The 17,831-nt window shown below is 51.9% G+C and overlaps 6 protein-coding genes across 6 annotated transcripts; 5 read left to right on the top strand and 1 right to left on the bottom strand.

The window, feature by feature from the left end:
• Positions 1–233: 233 nt before the first annotated feature.
• Positions 234–2,041, top strand: PHACADRAFT_256376 (uncharacterized protein). The gene is made up of 3 exons (XM_007395887.1): positions 234–658; positions 714–1,513; positions 1,563–2,041. Exons 1-3 carry the CDS (start codon positions 256–258, stop codon positions 1,722–1,724), a joined length of 1,365 nt encoding a protein of 454 aa, XP_007395949.1. The 5' UTR covers positions 234–255; the 3' UTR covers positions 1,725–2,041.
• Positions 2,042–2,343: 302 nt separating this feature from the next.
• On the top strand, positions 2,344–4,820 carry PHACADRAFT_121330 (uncharacterized protein). The gene is made up of 4 exons (XM_007395886.1): positions 2,344–2,551; positions 2,611–2,844; positions 2,898–3,459; positions 3,526–4,820. Exons 1-4 carry the CDS (start codon positions 2,372–2,374, stop codon positions 3,882–3,884), a joined length of 1,335 nt encoding a protein of 444 aa, XP_007395948.1. The 5' UTR covers positions 2,344–2,371; the 3' UTR covers positions 3,885–4,820.
• Positions 4,821–4,931: 111 nt separating this feature from the next.
• Positions 4,932–7,415, top strand: PHACADRAFT_256372 (uncharacterized protein). Its single transcript, XM_007395885.1, has 10 exons — positions 4,932–5,036; positions 5,094–5,296; positions 5,360–5,499; positions 5,554–5,597; positions 5,655–6,015; positions 6,072–6,178; positions 6,232–6,286; positions 6,341–6,671; positions 6,730–7,090; positions 7,146–7,415. Exons 1-8 carry the CDS (start codon positions 4,961–4,963, stop codon positions 6,411–6,413), a joined length of 1,059 nt encoding a protein of 352 aa, XP_007395947.1. The 5' UTR covers positions 4,932–4,960; the 3' UTR covers positions 6,414–6,671; positions 6,730–7,090; positions 7,146–7,415.
• A 1,282-nt stretch (positions 7,416–8,697) lies between these two features.
• On the bottom strand, positions 8,698–12,405 carry PHACADRAFT_184407 (uncharacterized protein). The gene is made up of 6 exons (XM_007395884.1): positions 11,807–12,405; positions 10,466–11,757; positions 10,336–10,414; positions 9,998–10,285; positions 9,758–9,943; positions 8,698–9,716 (listed from the first exon to the last, which is right to left on the bottom strand). The coding sequence occupies exons 1-6, from the start codon at positions 12,380–12,382 to the stop codon at positions 9,156–9,158; spliced, it is 2,982 nt and encodes a 993-aa protein (XP_007395946.1). The 5' UTR covers positions 12,383–12,405; the 3' UTR covers positions 8,698–9,155.
• An 83-nt stretch (positions 12,406–12,488) lies between these two features.
• Positions 12,489–14,019, top strand: PHACADRAFT_256366 (uncharacterized protein). The gene is made up of 9 exons (XM_007395883.1): positions 12,489–12,536; positions 12,591–12,701; positions 12,753–12,880; positions 12,928–13,151; positions 13,212–13,406; positions 13,459–13,542; positions 13,593–13,667; positions 13,716–13,877; positions 13,929–14,019. Exons 1-9 carry the CDS (start codon positions 12,534–12,536, stop codon positions 13,955–13,957), a joined length of 1,011 nt encoding a protein of 336 aa, XP_007395945.1. The 5' UTR covers positions 12,489–12,533; the 3' UTR covers positions 13,958–14,019.
• A 390-nt stretch (positions 14,020–14,409) lies between these two features.
• On the top strand, positions 14,410–15,684 carry PHACADRAFT_195663 (uncharacterized protein; the record flags this gene model as incomplete). The annotated part of the gene is made up of 3 exons (XM_007395882.1): positions 14,410–15,223; positions 15,282–15,551; positions 15,611–15,684. 3 exons carry the CDS (start codon positions 14,410–14,412, stop codon positions 15,682–15,684), a joined length of 1,158 nt encoding a protein of 385 aa, XP_007395944.1.
• Positions 15,685–17,831: the final 2,147 nt, after the last annotated feature.

Here is a 17,831-nt window from a genome sequence, read left to right as displayed (position 1 = left end):
TGAAGCAAGTTATCCTTCTGATACAAACCCGCGCTCCCTATCATACAACTGTGCTTCGGGACGAGTCTCAAACACTGCAGTGGTTTGACTGTTGTGCCGGAATATCTTAATACCGTATAATCTGTGAGAGGTGCGTCAGTTGATTTCCTAATTATCCGGAGTCTCATTCGCGAACGACGCACCATTGCGTAGCCTGCGGCATCTCTCGACGGCTCAGTCTGTTCCTCCATTCAAAAACTTTGAATCCCCAAAGCCATGGAAAAATCGGAATTCCCCTCCTTCCGATCCGCTTCCCTTCCCAATCCAACACTCCAGATCCACCCTCGCCAATTGCAACCTTCCACTACGCAAGAATCTGGGCTCGTGCCTTCTCAAGGCCCAATAACACCGCCCCTATCACCAAGCAATAGCGATCACGGTGAGATCGCACCAAATGATCCAATGCATGGTGTTGAGCCACAGGTTGCTAACCATGCCCAACTCGAACCAACCCCCCGAGACTTTGGGGTAGAGCCCGCGCAGTCAGAAGGACATATGGAAGTTGACGAAGTCGAGTCTGCATCGACGATGCAGGCAGTGCGGCATCTAGAAGATGAACAGTCACATGTGCACCGCGGCTCCCTGCGACTGACCGATTTTGAAGTTAAAGGAACTTTAGGTGCGTGCTGCATCCCACTCGCTACAAGTTTCACTGTTATGAACACGTGTAATAGGAACCGGGACCTTTGGTCGCGTACTTATCGTCCGCCTTCGGGGTTCAGCTCCTCCGACGGCCCAAAATTGTTTCGCCATGAAGGTCCTTCGGAAGACAGAAATAGTTCGACTGAGACAGGTCGAGCATGTAAACGCGGAGCGTTACATCCTCTCTAGGGTCCGTCATCCGTTCATCGTGGACCTTTACGCAACATTTCAAGACAGTCTCAACATTTACATGCTGCTCTCTTATGTGCCGGGTGGCGAGCTCTTCACTCATCTCCGGCGCGCCCAGCGGTTCACTCCAGACGTGACTCGCTTCTACCTGGCAAATATCATCTTGGCTCTCAAATACCTCCACTCCTTCAATATCATTTATCGTGATCTCAAACCTGAAAATCTACTGCTTGATTCACGTGGCTATCTGAGGCTTACCGACTTCGGCTTCGCCAAGATAGTCGACGACCGTACCTGGACGCTCTGTGGCACACCAGAATACTTGGCCCCGGAAATTATCCAGTCAGATGGACACGGCAAGGCAGCTGACTGGTGGGCCTGCGGTATTCTCGCCTATGAGATGATGGTAGGGTACCCTCCCTTCTTCGACGAGACGGCGTACGGTATCTATGAGAAGATCCTGAAAGGGAAAATACACTGGCCGAGAGATATGGACAGGTTATCCCGCGACATTATCAAAGCGTTCTTACATCCTGACCGAAGTAAGAGACTCGGCAACCTGATCGGAGGTGCACAAGATGTTCTCGATCATCCTTGGTTCCGTGGCGTTGACTGGGATGCTCTGGAACGCCGCGAAATTCGGGTGCGTCTCTTATATTGACCCTAATCCCGTTGTTATTCATGCTCTGTAGGCTCCAATCATACCTCATGTGTCATCTCTCGAAGACACTCGCCACTTCTCGCGGTTACCGTTGCCACCGGCTGAAGAAATACCTGGTCTCATTCGCGAAGAGAGGCCGCGTGGTCTAACCCAACGGTTTGACCCTGTGGAATACCAATTCTTGGAATTTTGAGTATACATACACTCCTTAAGCTCATATGTTCTACGGGGCATTGTTCGAAGCCGAATGGACTGTCCACAGTCAATAACGCGGCTTGGTACAGCTGTCTCGTCTTTCCTAACTTATAGCGTGCTGCCAACGTACGGTTCATCTTCTTGTCTCTAACTATACCCTTTATTGTAGCCCTGCCACAACCTTTCACCTGTATATATACTCTTACCTTCGCCGTAACTCACCTTGTGTTACTACTTGTGTTTCGGACTCTGAATTCAGATTGTGCTATATTTTTGCCCTCGGCGCCGCTCCAGTTTTCTTTACTTGCTTATAATGATTGACATATACCTGTATTTATCTGTAGTCTCAATTGTGATTTACTCTACAGTACATATTATGACCGGTCAGAATTTCCGCCTCGCCTCCTTTGAACGCCACAACCATAACCCTAGGCTCGATACCAGCCACCCTGCCATTCCAGCGTACCGACCACCCTTCCACCCTCGGTACGCGTCCCACCAACTACCGAGTAGACTGGTCACGAGTCTATCACAACCCGCCCTCTTCCCTTATTAGGCGTACCGCCGTCAAACATAAATTTCGTTAAACCCTCGTCGGCGCTTGTGGGTAACTTCCTCGCTCTGCACCACGGACATCTCCTGGTTATGGCCCGCCGACGCAAAAATCGTACTCACCTCAAAGGCGGCGTTGCTTCAAACCCTGGCGCTGCGGAAGGTGTTCCTAAGTCCTTCGTCATCAAGCACGGTCAGGTTGGGACCTCACTCGCCCAGCTCGTGCGCGATGTGCGCAAGGTCATGGAACCGAACACTGCCAGTCGCCTTAGGGTCAGTCTTCTCGATCTGGAGAACGATGGCGAGTTGCTGAACGCATATTGCAAGTGAAGGAACGGGCACGTAACAAGCTGAAGGACTTCATGACTATGGCTCCTGCGCTTGGAGTTACACATCTCCTTGCTTTCACTCTCGCAGATGTCGCGCCTTCACTGCGAATAGTCCGCTTGCCTGTTGGCCCGACACTGAGCTTCCGCATAGAGCGGTATAGCTTGCTCAAGGATATAACTCGGACTTCGCGGAGGGCAAAGAGTATAGGCACTATCGAGTACCTCAGTCCGCCTCTGGTACGTGAAGCAGTAGTCTACATCTTGCTGCTCTTGAGTAACCGTTTGTGAAGCTGGTCCTCGCTTCTTTTCCGCAGCCAGGTCCGGGCACTCCTCCGCACCTCACACTCCTTATGAAGACTTTCCAGACACTCTTCCCTCCCCTTTCGCCGAAAACTATCTCTCTATCATCAGCGCGTCGGGTTGTCCTCGTTTCTTACAATGCTGAGCGCGGCACAGTCGACTTCCGCCATTACCTCATCACTGTCAAGCCGTATGGTGTTTCGAAGCGCGTGCGCAAGGTGCTCGAGGGCGCGACTGCCAAGTCCTCGTCATCCCACGGCATTTTAGATCTCGGGAACGAGAAGGACGTTGCGGACTTCCTGCTCAGGAAGAAGGGCGAGCCAGGACCCAGTAGTGACGGCTATGAGTCCGCAGCCTCGTCGGCATCAAGTATTGCAGGAGACGATGCAGACGCTATTTCTCTTGCTGACGACTATGTGGGGCGCAATAACAAGAAAGGTCAAAAGAGGGCAGTCAAACTCGATGAAATCGGCCCACGAATGGAACTGCGACTGATCAAGATCGTTGAGGGCGTCCCCGGAAAGGAGGGGAATGTTATCTACCATGAACTCGGTGCGTCTACTCATGCACCATCAATTGTAATCAATAACTCATGCTCATGCTCATGCTCATAAAAAGTCAAGAAGACGAAGGCTGAGGTGGAAAAACAAAAGGCTGAGCACGTTACTAAGGAGCGCTTGCGGAAACAGAGGCGGGAGGAGCAAGAGAGAAATGTCGCACGCAAGAAGCGGCTTGCCGAAGAGGACAAGAATGGCGAGGAGTCAGATAGCGAGAGCGAAGAGTACCATGAGGAAGGTCAAAGTTCCAAGGAGTCGGGAAACGAGGCATTTGAAGAAGGCGAGTGGGACGACGACGAAGAGATTAGTGAGGGAGAAGAAGGCAGTGAAGATGACAATAGTGATGCGAGAGAGAGCAGCGAAGACGAGGAGGCTCGGAGGCCCCCGCCCAAAAAGCAAAAGACGAAGGGCAAGCGGTAGGCGCTGTCCTGAGTTGTTCTGGTACTGTAATGCGGAGTGGTGATATTGCTCAGATGGTGCTCATACAGCATGCAGTAACATGAGTGTTTACGATGCAGGCTTTGAAGAAGGTGAAGACGGGCTGGAGACCCAAAAGTCACCTGCCCATTTCGACAAGAACTTCTCCGCCCGCAGCCGAACACCTTCCCAGCTGTCCAAGGCTGGCCGAACGTCGAGGTAAAATGAAGGATTGTTCCCAGAGGACCGTCCTGTGTAGAAATCGATAACATACCGCACTCGCGTTCCACAGCGGTTGACTATCCAGTCGTGCCGATCAAACGGCGGCGTGTAACTGTGTAAATTTGAGCGAATGACATGGTACACGCGCTGCGCTACTCACCCAAACAGCGTCTTCCATCGAGCTTTTGGAGTCCTCTCATTCGGCCTTCCCTTGAAGCTGACGAGCTTCACACCACCGCATCGTTCGCCGCCCTGTCCCACTTCCCACTTCATCACTTCTGTCCAAGCCCGCTCGTTGACCGCGTTATGTATCGGCACAATAACCTTCATATCTGGCGCGTGAGGGTTGTGGTTCTTTCGTTCCATGGCCGCGTAGAACTGAGCTTGTGACGGATACACCCAGTTTGAGCCGTCCATCCGTGGTATGGATGAAACCTCCCTATCTGCTGGGAGCTTCGTGAGTGTCGACGAACTGGCCGTAGGTTGTGAAGGGGCGTCATTTTTAGTTGAGAATATGCTAGTCCACGAAGTCCGCGCAGTATGGTCGATGGGGCATTTTTCGGATGAGTCCGAGTGTACACTGGCGTGGTCGACAGGGCACTTGTCTGCCTGCTGTTGTGCTGCCGCAGGAGTCTTGTGGTCGACGGGACACTTGTCTGAGGCCATTGCTGATCACCTGCACTTCCTGTCGTGGAACGAAAGAGGGTCAAGGATTACTTATGTAAGCGTTTGGTCCGGCTGTCGGACAAGCTCGAACCCGGACCGCGATATGTCTCGCCGAGCATCATAAGTATGAGCACCAGCTCAAACGGTCCCCCCCTCCCCACACAGACCTGTGGAGTGTAGAGTCGTCCATCATGCCATCCTCGCAGCCGATATTTTCGACTCCTCTTACTCGGTTGTTCAATATCAACCATCCCGTTATGCTTGCAGGTACGCGTCTGAGTCTCAGGTCTGCTCGGAAATTCGACTGATCCAAGCCATGCCTAGGCATGAACGTTGCGGCTGGACCAAGGCTTGCCGCGGCAGTTACGAATGCAGGTGGCATCGGCGTCATTGGCGGTCTTCGCCAGAGCCCCAAGGTACTGCAGCAGTCCATAGATGACATTAAGAAGCATCTCGAGGATAAGGACGCGCCGTTCGGGGTTGACCTTTTGGTTCCCCAAATTGGCGGAAACGCGCGGAAGACCAATGTGAGTACTTATGTTAAGCGGTCGATGTGTATTGTAACGCCGGGCACTGATGCGTATTTGTAGTACGACTACACCCAGGGACAGCTCCCAGAGCTGACAGAAGTTATCATTAAAAACAAGGCCGCACTGTTTGTCTGCGCCGTCGGCGTCCCACCCATGTGGATGGTCGATAAGCTTCACGCGGCAGGTATTGCCGTCATGAAGTGAGTGACTGAATATGCTGCGGATCAATTGAACTAACGGCGCATCTAAATCAGCATGGTCGGGCATCCCAAGCACGTACCCAAAGCCCTCGCACAGGGTCAGTCCCCTTACTGAGATGATATCCTTCGTGCAAATATCTTATTTGTCTACATAGGCGTCGATATCATATGTGCGCAAGGCGGCGAGGGCGGAGGCCATACAGGCGACACGCCCTTTTCCATCCTCATTCCTGCATGCGCCGACCTCTGTAAGAACGCCGTCAGTCCATTGACTGGCCAGCCTGTAATTGTTGTTGCCGCTGGTGGTATCGCCGATGGGCGGGGTCTCGCCGCGGCACTTTCCTACGGCGCTGCAGGCGTCTGGGTCGGTACACGTTTTGTTGCGAGTGAGGAAGCCGGCGCACCGCCAAAGCACAAGCAGGAGCTTCTAAGCGCAGGATACGACGACACCATTCGAACACTGGTGTATTCTGGGCGACCAATGAGCGTCAAGAAGACACCATATGTCGCTGAATGGTACGCCGTTTATGTTCACCGGTCTTCTTGGAGATAATGCCTTACCTGCATCTCAGGGAGGCAAAACGGCAGCAGGAGATCGCCGAACTTGCCTCGCAGGGCAAAATTCCTCACGAGGTCGAGCTTGAGAAACATCCCGAGAAATCTATCGATGGTCGACCATGTGAGTTAATCCGCATGTTCAAGAGCTCTAAATTATATTGACACTGCCTATAGGGCTTATGGGAAAGGTAGCCGGCTCTATCAATGACATCAAACCCGCGAAAAACATGTAAGTACTATTGAGTACATGCTTCACACTATACCTGATGATCCCCGCACTCAGTGTCGACGAGTTAGTGAATACTGCCGCGATGAGTCTCACATCTGCTACCAACCTCATTAAGAGCAAATTGTAGGGCCGTCGCGTATCATTGCCCTCCATTATTGCCTTCTGTTCAACGCCTCTGCGCCTTTTCATCCATGTCCTTGTGAATATATGGAAAATATGGACAACCCCACTGTGCGACGATCAATCGTCACCCATCAACTCGTCCAATTCGCGCTCCTCATCTTCTGTGAGGCCGAAAGACTGCTTCGCCATGTTTTCCTCCTTGAACGGCGGAGGAGCAACTTGCTTGTGTTTCTCCGCCGATTTTGGTGGAAGCAAGAGTTCTGTAAATATGCGCAAATCAGCTGGCTAACGTACAATATACACGCGTCATCTACATACCTAGTAGCTTCCATTTCCGCAGCGTGCCGTCAAGGCTCGCACTGACAATCCATGGCTCAACCTTGATTTTACCCGGGTCACCCTCTACCGCTGACTTGCGCGTCCACAATCGCAATGCCGTAACATCATGCCAATGCCCGTCGATCTCTCCGAGCAGCTCTGGCTCGCCAGGAGATGAAATATCGTACGCTCGAATGACGTCTCCTGAGCCCGTCAAGAGGTATGGTTCTGCTAGTGGCGTGGCAAGAAGGGGCAAAATTGCGCGTACCGCCGTCGAGTGGGCAATTGGCGACATAGGCTGGCTCTCGCTCTTCGCGTCAGGTTGAGGGTCGTACTTTGCTTGAGCGGTCTCATCCGCAGATGCTATGCGAGGCATGTCACTATCTGTACGCAATGTGCGGCAATTATTGTGACAAACCTGTCCACAGTTGTCCGGCACCGTATACCGCCTCATAAATCTTTGTGCGGTGATAGCTAAACTCATCCTTCTGAGAAGCCCGCCATCTGGTTGGCGTGCCATCTTCCTTCTGCAGCTCGCATACTTTAATGATTCCCATGGTGTCCGTAGTATATAGTACTGCAGAGCCTTTGGATACCGGCCTGAATGCGAACGATTCCACAGGGCGAGTGTGCGCGGATATAGAGCCTGCTGACGGTAGAGGCTTGCCTTTCACAAAGGCAGAGAGATCCCTGAATGCCACAGCGGCTCGATCAATGCACTTGGTCAGAGTATATACATGCATACCACAAGCGCACAATCTTGTCTGAGCCGCTGGAAGCTAGCAGGCGGAGAGCTGGAATGACGAGGAGCGCTTTGACAAAATCAGAGTGGGCGTTGGTGGAAGACAATAGCGCTTTGGTCTACGGAAACCTTCAGCAAGATCTCAGACGATAGGATGCAAAAGCTGACCTCGCAATCCCATATTTTAATCGTCTAGGCAAGCACGTCAGGAAGAGACCTATGTCAGCGGATAAAGTGAACGCACCTTGTCCCATGAGCCACTGATCAGCAATTTTCCATCTTCAGATCCTGGGGTCTTATCGTAGAACGCGATTGAAGTAACGGGTGCTGTGTGTCCTTTGAACAGCTGCAGAGTTTTTCCACTCTACCTGACAGCTTTCATCGTCTCGGCCCGTATGCTTGGTTTAGAACGGCCTCACCTCCAAGTCCACCTTACGGACGACGGCTGAGTTCTCTGCAATCCATGCATGATTTTCTTTGATGTGAATGTCCAAAGCTACTCCCGTTAGTTGGATGGGCTCGCCGTGGTCCTTAATCTTCTCTGCTTTCGCTTTACGCGCCTGCGCCACGTTTGCGAATACGGCTTGAAGAGACACACATGGTACGTACATCGTCCAGAATGAGCTCCGCCTCTGCCCTCAGAAAGTTGTTTTTGTCTGTGGTCTGCATATCTGCCCGGGGGTCGTGGTAGTGGGCAGCGTCACGGCGAACGCGATCACAGGCGCGACTTCATCGCAACGCAAGCGCCCATTTCTCCTCTTCACCTCGAGTCTCGATCATGGCCGGACGGCTCGCCTCCTTCAAGGGCCCATCGACGCCAACATCTTCTCCGGCTAAGCAGACACAACAACTGCAGCAGCATGCCTCCCCGCTACGCTCAAATGAGTCTACATACCATCGTAAAGTCCGAGCAATTATGCAAGAGCTCAGGACTGTGGCAGAGAACTGGGACGATATCGTGCTTGTGGACGGATTGAAGGCTGCACAAAGCCTCATAGATGCAAGAACCGAGCTTGAGTGCGCAATTTTTTTTTCCGCACTCCGCTCTAATGGTGTACTGGAACAATACAGTAATGAATTAGCCTTATTACCAGCCGGTACCCAGCCTAAACACAGGGTGGTAGAACCGAAGTTAACTCTCATGGAGAAGCGTATCGCTCAGTTGGACGCGCTCATTGTTAAACTGGTCCGTGTATATAGTGTGCCGTACTGCCTGCAGGCGCTGATATCTTTCACAGAAGAAGCATTTTCAGAAGATGAACAATTTGGTCGACTCGCTAGAGAGTGTTTTGGCAGACGCGCACAAAGCCAAGGGGTGGCAATTTGTCCAGGAGCCGCTCTGGGTTACATGGTCGTTAGAAAAATTTGGTATGCGAGCTACCATGCGTGTTCTTTATCAAAGGACTAACAAAATGATTGAAAGCCATCTCCGTCCCATCTATGCTCATTGCTTACCATCGTTCACTCATCATGCACAAGGAGATCGTAGATACTCTTCGAGGTCACTCAGTGTCCTTTGAAGTCTCCCGGGAATTAATAGCCCGTTGGGTTGCTCAGCCGCCCCTTGAGGAAGGTAGTTGGGATGCGCAGTGGGAAGATCTGTGTGAAGTCGAGATAGAGCGATGGAATAGTACAAGATAGAGCGGCATCAAGCACAGTGCAAGAAACGAGCGCAAGGTATGGGAACTATGGATCCTCATCGTCAGAAATGTGAATCTCATCCTCGTTTCCAGCCTTGGCTGGTTCAGCTTCTTGCATCCGCACGTTCGTGCTCTGCGTTGCAGCGACGAACGCAGGACCCTTTGTCCCATCAGCGGCTTGGCGCTCGGCTGCCGCCATCGCATCTGCAGGTAGCACTTCTTCGGCGCCACCTCCATTCGTCTGCTTCGCAGCCATCTGGGCAGCAATGTACGACACCTCGGTATTGAACTGGGCCTGGACGCTGCGTTTGATGCGGAGCATCTCGCGGAAAGTGTCCTCCGAGCCGGTCTCGATCTCGAACGCGTTCCACTCGGCCCAGAAGTTTTGGTGAATTCGTGGGTCGCAAAATTGAGATGCGTGCGCATAGATGGCGCGGGCGCGGTCGATCTCACCGAGCTTGCGTTCCATCTGTGCGAAGCGCAGGCACATCTCGGCCGTCTGTCGGTCGGGAAGAATCTCGAGGGCGCTTTCGTAGATGGGTCGTGTAGCAGTGAGACCGTAATTTTCGGCTGCTTTCGCGATATAGATAGTGAATAGCTTGCGAATCTTGTTAGCAAGGGACAGAGCTAGAGTTGAGTTAGACTTACCTCGAATTTGTCCTCATCGTTGACCACTTGCGTTGCCCGGTCGTAAATGGCCATAGCGCGCTTGGCGAGCCCATGCTCCTCTTCGAATTGCGCATACATGAGAAACACTGGTTTGCAATTCTTCGGTGGACACTTCTCCAATGCTTGCTCGAAGAGGTCTCGCGTGCGCTCGACTTTTTCGCCGCCCTATGAACAAGATTATCAATTTAACGGGTCCTAAAGAAAGTTTTATGTACCCACATATCGCTTCACGAACTTGACGAGATAGATGTTCCAGATCTCGAACGAGACAGGGTATGTGAAGAGTTCTATACCACGCTCGTAGACCTTGAAACTCTCCTCAAAGTACTTGTTTTCCTCTAGGAAAGCTGCGTAGTTGACGATGACTTGCGCATTCGCTATCCGCAGCTCGAGGATTTTGTCATATATGGCCTTCGCAGATTCAACGGTCCCTAGTGACTCTTCCAGATCGACGTAGAATGACCAGAGCTTGAGCGATTTGAACAGACGTGCTTGCACGGGGAGTGCCTACGAGCGATGTCAGGGTGTTCACGCAGAGAAAGAAAACAAATGCATACATGATCATGGTAGTTGATCTTTGTGTTTGTTGGCACAGCAGATGCCCTCTGCATTACCCTGATCGCCTCGTCAAAGTTTCTGCGATATTGTTAAACCATACCAATAGCGAGAATGACAAATTAAACATACTCATGGCGGATTTCCAGCTCAGCCCACTCGCACCAGACCTCAGCAAGTTCATCGACGGACTTGAAGTTGATCTTGGTGGCTTTCTCAAGGACCTTTCGTGCACTGTCCAAGTCAGGCTCAGCCTGGCCGATGGTACCGCCCTCCTCGTAGAACTTCGCGAAGTTGATATACAAGCGGTGGAAATTAGCAGTCGCACGCTTGGGATTAACGGTCGAGAGAGCCTGGGTGTAGGTCTCAGCCACCTTCTCGTCGTTCTCGCCCCATAATGCAACACGCTTCTCCCACTCCTGTACGTCGTTCGAATTACGTCTGAGGAGTACGTCGTTGACGAGGAAGGGTCTGCGGTCCATGAGCTCCTCGAACTCCCTCATTTTCGCGTCGAGTTCTGCCTCAGTGGCCGCGACATCCTCCTCGTCTTCATCTTCATCCGGGTTTGCTATGCTCTCCATTAACGCGCTAATCAGGCTCTCGGAGAATTCGGCGTATGCGTCAAAGATCTGGGTGAAATCCCGAATGGCGAGCACGGAAGCCATGCCATCCTCGAAGGTCTTCTTCGCGCGGTCAAATTCGCCACGCTTGATCCAATATGTTGCTAAGCCGGTCCACAAACGGCCTGCCTGGTCCTTGTAGACTTCCAAGCCGTCTGACTTGATTATATTCTCGATGTTAAGTTTTCGTGGGCTAATGGGATCCTCGTCCTCATCGTAAGGCGGTAGTACCTTACCGTCGCCGTCGACAGCAACCGCAGGACCCGCGAATCGAATAAGGCGTCCCTCTAGCTTGGCGGGCTCCGGAGGCAGCGCAGCGGATGACTCCTGCTCCTTCTTGGCATCGGCAATGGCTGCGTTGGAATTGATGGTATCGTCAACGTCCATTCCGACTTCTTCGGCATACTGCTCTACAACCTCAAGCCATTCGCACAGCAGCTGGTACGGGCTCTTGCCCTCCGGGCTGGTGTAATCGCCCTTAGCAGCTTTCCTCGCCAATGATAACAACAGTTTAGCAGCCTCCAGCGGACGAGGTGCTGGATTCTCGGGCGAGAGCAGGAGGGCTGTATAATGCTCGGTTATACTGGGGTCGACTGCAAGGTACCTGCGGTACACCGCAACAGTAGTAGCACCGCCCTTGCTCTCTGCCCAGAGCAGATAGCGGACCCAGATGCGCGAGTGCAGAGAGGGTGGTAGTGTCCTGAAAGCACGGTCATAGGTGCGACGAGCATGAATGTGTGAGATTTGTGGAGGACAAAATGGGTGGTCGAAGATAGACAGGTACAACAGCCACAAACGCGGCATCTAAGCTGACGATGAGAAGTACATGACGAAGGAGCAATTAGCCACGCACCTTTGGTAGCCACATGAGAGCCCTTTCAAACGTAGCGACAAGAGCCTTCCATTCTTCCCAGCCGATTACGCCATCGAGACCACCTTCCCACCGTTCAAGGTCCTCCTTCTCATCCTCCAAGGCCTCCCGCATCTCCGGGAACTTCTTCTTGCCTCCAGCCTTCTTCCTGACGATCAATCGCCCAAGAACATAAGACATACGTGTTTGCAGATAAGATTTCCATAACTTGAACGAGCCAGGGAACTGAGTGAGGGCAGCTTCATAGAGGTAGGTCAAGCGTTGGAGCGATTTTCGCGCGTTCGGGGATGCCAGCGGGCCAAGGAGTGCGGCAACATCCGGAGACAAGTCTAGGGACCCTTCAATTTTCAGCAGAGAGTTAGCAGCCTCCTTCGTATTCTGGATGGCGGACCACCAAGTCCTGAAAGAGTTCGGATTGCGGAGGAGGTCTTCCTCCCGGTGCAAGTCTTTTGTTGAGACAAGGTCTGGGTGGGTTGTCGGTTTGGGTATAGGGAACGCAAGAGGAAAGAGTGCCTGTAGCGACTCGAGTGTCGGACTGATTTGTATCGCTGAGGGCATTGCAGCGTCTCGCAGATGGACGGTCCTGACAGAGTGAAGAATGCCATAGCGCGCCGAACATAAAACGCGTATCTACCGGCGCCAAATCATCCTTGCCTCCGGCTGCCGTCACTTAGCAGGTATCTGAGCGATCAGTTGAGGTTTGGGGACCATGGTACGCTTGCCTAGAAATCAGGGCACTGATATTTACGTGCTGATAGATGTATAGCATGGTGTAAAGCGAGTTCAATATAGTAAAGAGGCTCTTGAAGCGAAGAGACAACGAGATCAAGCCAAGCTTAAGGAATATCTCGCTCTCACACATGACATCCTATCTCGAGTGAGTATAAATATCTTCTGTTTACATGCTAACACTGAAAATCCGAGCTAGAAAAAGAATAATGACATGTGTCGCGAGGCATTTGAGCTGACGACGCGCTTGCTGCGGGTTAATCCCGAGTTCTACACTGTCTGGAATTACCGGCGCCAAATCTTGGAGATAGACATGATCCCCAAGAGGTGAGTTGTGCCGTATTGTTACCTTGTAACCTAATGGATATCTCTAGCTCAGCCGCCGACACAAATGACCTACTTGCTGAAGATCTCAATCTTACGACTGCTTTGCTCAAACAGCATCCTAAGGTGTATTGGATTTGGAACCACCGCAGATGGTGCTTGGAACATGTTCCGAATGGGCCAACAGAAGAGGACTCCAATGGCTGGAGGATGGCCAACTGGAACAAGGAGCTTTTTGTCGTGGAGAAGATGCTTGAAGCTGACGCCCGCAATTGTTGGTACAATCACCTCGCTGAGCATGGTACATATACTAACCATTTTCTTATTACGGCAGTTCATGCTTGGAACTACCGAAGATACGTGCTAGGGACTATGCCCGTTCGCCGCTCGGAGCTTTCCGAGCTGGCATACACCAGCCGCAAGATTGAAGCCAATTTCTCGAATTTTAGCGCCTGGCACCAACGTTCTAAGGTCCTTACGGCCCTTTGGGAAAGCAACACAGTGGATCCTGTCAAGTCTAAGGAAGAGGGTGTTTCTATTTTTCGTCCAGTTCTTATCTTGAGCTTACTTTCATATGCCAGAGTTTGATTTGGTCAAGAATGCAATGTACACAGATCCCGGAGATCAAAGTGTGTGGATCTATCACAGGTGGCTGGTTGGAGATGGTGTGCTTTTGTGACCGATCTCGCTACAAGCTGCTGACCTTTGTGCGAAGGCGGTGAAGCCGCCCTGCTGAAGCGGGAGATCAACACTATACAGGAGCTGCTCAATGAGCAACCTGACAGCAAATGCATGTCTGTGCCATTCTTTGCTCTGCATGGACTGACCCTCGTCACAGGGTGTATGGAGTCACTCGTTCACTACAAGCGCCTGCTTCTGCAAAAGCATACTACCAGCTTCCAGCCTGGCGAACAAGTCAACCTCGTCGAGAGCTGCATTGGTCTACTTCAGGAGCTCGGAGCTCTGGATCCAGCGAGACGGCAGCGGTATAAAGAATCATGTAAGTGGCGATCGCTATTGGTTCTAAGCCATCCTGACCCACGTGACATAGCCGAGCATATAACAAGACTCTCTACATGATTCCTTTGCTATCCAGACTGAACTGTGTAATATGTAACAATATCCCGGATGGGAAATGTTCAACGTTTGTCCAAAAAGATTGCACGAGTTCCCGCGTTGGCGTGAGCAGCGTATCATGGCGTGGGAATCGTGTGATCGCCGCCACAAGCGGCTCGCTTTCCCAATGTGGGTTTGCTCCTTTTCGTGTCTCAAACCTCTTCGATACGCCTGGAGGTTACTGGACTTCTCTAGCCACGTCTCATCTTTTACCGTTCTGCTCCCGATTTTTCTGTTCGGCTGCGCAGCATTTCTCGATGGCAGGGCTCCAGCCGTGTGGCCCGAGTATGACGGCATTCACTGATACTTGTTTCGTCACTGGCGCGGCACTGCGGCAACGAATAAATACAACCTCTGGGGCCCTAAGTCTCCGCTCTGTAACTCGGACGTGCCTTTATTCAACCGTCCACTGCGCCATGTCAGCACTCAACGCGGCTCAAGATGTCGCTATTCGCAAGGTCGTCGCTGCCATGGAGGACGTCTACGGCCCGATTGGCACCTTGACGCCTTCCCAGGCCCAAGGCTGGACGCCTCCTCCCGCCCCCTCTGGGCATCTAGGTCGATACTTGTGGACTGACGCCTTTGGCGTCCTCAACTTCATCACACTTCACCGTCTCACCGGCTCATCCACCTACCTCGCTTGCGCTGCTCGGCTGATAGATACTGTCCATAGCGTCCTTGGCAAGACGCGTTCTCAAGACAAGCATCTCCCCGGCGCGTCGCCAGAACGACCTCTCGCTGGGGGGCTACGCATTGGGAAGGACGACGAGTCAGGCTCGGATGGGGACGGGCAGTACCACCACTATCTCACCATCTGGATGTTCGCTCTCAATAGGATGACTGTGGCCGCAGGGGAGACGAAGTATAACGAGCTTGCTATCCAACTCGCCAGAGCCATTCATCCCGCTTTTGTCGTCAATCGAGACTCCTTCACGCCTCGCATGCGGTGGAAGATGTCCATTGACCTCTCTCGGCCTCTTGTTTCAAGCCAAGGGAACCTTGACCCCATCGATGGCTATGTAGTCTTCAGCCTCCTGCAGAAGACAGCAGGCGACACCACCATTCTCAAGGAGGAGATCCAGGACTACAAGAAGATAGTCGACATGAAATGGAGGTACATGGAATCCGATGATCCGCTCGACCTAGGGATGACGTTATGGAGCGTACATTGGATGGCTAAGGAGGAACCTTGGGCAGCGGCAATCATGGAGCGTGCATCGGAAAATCTCAGTGAGTCAGCGTTATTACTTGTCCAAACTGCTCCTGAAGGTCAATCGTCATGGCTGAGGGGAGCTCACATTTGTAAACCGCTACTTCGAGTACCCTCTCGAGCGCCGTCTCGCCTTCCGCGAGTTCGGGACATGCTTAGGGATCAAATGCGCTTCGATTTTGTCGGAGTCACAGGAGGAGAATGAGGATCTTGTGGGCCTGGCAGAGAATATTCTGGATCAATGGGAGGGGTCTGAGACTGGAGACGAAAAGCTTAATGGGGTGATCAAGAAGCAGGTACTTAGGCCTATCACGAAAGTCATGTATGCGACTGCTCTTGTCCCTGGAGGTGCGTGTACTATCTTGGCATCTGATAAATTTACTGATCACTTCTGCAGCTTTTCGTAGAGATTTTCTATAAAGCAGCTATGACATATGCCTTACTACCTGTGGCGGTCAATATGGATAAACATGCCTTCTAACTCACGTCAAGGCAGTACCAGTGAGCATGAGAGTGTGATCTAGCCATGGTTCCTGATGAGTGCATGAGTGCGTATCCGATTTGCGACATCGTTAGTATTTCTTGATTTACAACAAAGTACACATGCGTTCATGTGCGCTACATGGCAGCTCGGGTAACGCAAGAGGGTGAGCAACGCCGACGCTTTGACTGAAGTGGTCACTTAGTTGCCGCACTTGCAGCTACCGGCCTGGCAGTTACAGCTAGTGGAATGGTATTGGCGCCGCTCAGTAGCATCATATGGCAGAATATCTCAAGGCTGCTCACGTGCCAGTACACTTGCAGTCGTTGTTGCCGCAGTGGGTGTCGAAGGGGACGGAGGAGGCCTGTCGGGGACAGAAACCGATGAGCATATCACTATGCCTTATGGTGGCTGGTGGGTGACTGACGGTGTACATCGTATATTCCTCGATTGGTTTGATTGGTGGGTCGGTTCGGTGGGTCTGTTATGGCATGCAGCGTCGCTCTCGCTCTCCTTTTATCGCCACCAGTGTATGCTCATGTTTGTGGTCTCTGCCATATAAAAGTTTTGGTATGTGGAGGATGAGGTGGGGCTTCCACGTCACTTGGTATGCAAACGCCTTACGGATCTCGACCCATCTGAACGCTTACGGCTTGCAGGTCTCCAACCACATCACAAAAGGACCTACCCACCAGCCATTTGCGGCTTCTTTTCTGAACCACTCAGGATTGGCTGACACGTTCATCTACGAAACAAAGCTCCTCTGCGGCCATTCCAAATACAGAGGGTCACCTGGGCATATATGCTTGGCGGCAAATGTGAGAGTACGTGCCCGAAATCGCCCCCTGCGCTCAATGATCACCACACTTATTCATAGCAAGGGTACACGGTCACCGAGAATTCCCTGAATATGCAAATACCTGTTCTGTTCTGAATAACAGCGCTACGACAGTCAATAACTATCAGCCGGAAGCAGTGCAGCGTCCACGAGCTCATGCATCGTTGGTGGCATACACTGATGTAATGTGACTAGGCATGTTTATATCTCTAAGGGAGTGGCAGACGCTCACAGGGTGGGCTAATCATCGTACCACCGTCGTCGCTGAAGTGACTATACCCAATCAGGGCAGGCTAGGAGGATATCTGCTGCAATCAAGTCCTGACGCAGATGAGCTGTTATATCCAACAGACGATACACGACTTCTCCAGCTCATTGTCTTCGAACGACGCCAGGAGGAGATGTAGTATCGACCATTTCGGCACCCCTTCGACGCCTTCCGGCAGCGCTAGACTTATTCGCGATCCATACACCGCCGTCAATACACGTCAAGGATGGCCTCCATTCAGGAGGCGCGGCTTGCAAATGTACAAATTCAGGATTCATTCATGACCACGATTATTTGAGCTGGTAGTCAAGGCGGCTGCACAAATCCAAACGTAGGAAGACGGCGACTAGCTGAAAAAGCTACGCGCTCAGCACTTGCAGTTGCCTGTGGTACACTGGCAGCTACAGCGACGATACTGTGAGTTAACTCCGATTACTCTGAGTGGTGGGAGGGCTGCTTACGCGTTACCGCAGTTGCAAGAACTGTCACCGCAGTGGGTGTTCTTAGGGGTCTCGACAGCCTAACCAGAGTACGTCAGCCACAACTCCACATAGACGATTATACTGCAACACACGGAGAACATCTTGTTTGACGTCGGTGAGTAGAGAGGTGGCGGTTTGGTCGTTAATTGTTGCTCACCTCGAGTCGGAGACACCTGGCTTATTTATCTCTGGTTGCGGCGTACGTGGTTATTCGAGGATTTGATTTTTTACACCCGATATAGCAGGCGCGGTATTTGCGCCGCACGGCAAAAGTACTCAAAAATTGCTCACACTGGGACAATCAACAGGTCATTCAAGAAGATACAGACGGACTCGTATAAGCAACAACTTATGCATGTTCTTATCAGCGTTTTCAGACATCGTCACATCTCACTCTGGTCTGCTTTCCATTTCGGTCCCATGGCGTCGGGGCGCCGCCTCTGCCGCCTGATCATGCTGTGGCGCTCATAAAGCATATAAGTATATGAGGTGAGAGTCGTTTGTTGAAGAGCAGAAGAACGCTCTGACACACCTATATACCCTGCTTCTTTATTCTTTC

The sequence above is a fragment of the Phanerochaete carnosa genome (genome assembly GCF_000300595.1).
Source record: "Phanerochaete carnosa HHB-10118-sp unplaced genomic scaffold PHACAscaffold_5, whole genome shotgun sequence".
In the NCBI taxonomy this organism is placed as follows: domain Eukaryota; kingdom Fungi; phylum Basidiomycota; class Agaricomycetes; order Polyporales; family Phanerochaetaceae; genus Phanerochaete; species Phanerochaete carnosa.
This window is presented reverse-complemented; position numbering and strand designations above follow the sequence as displayed.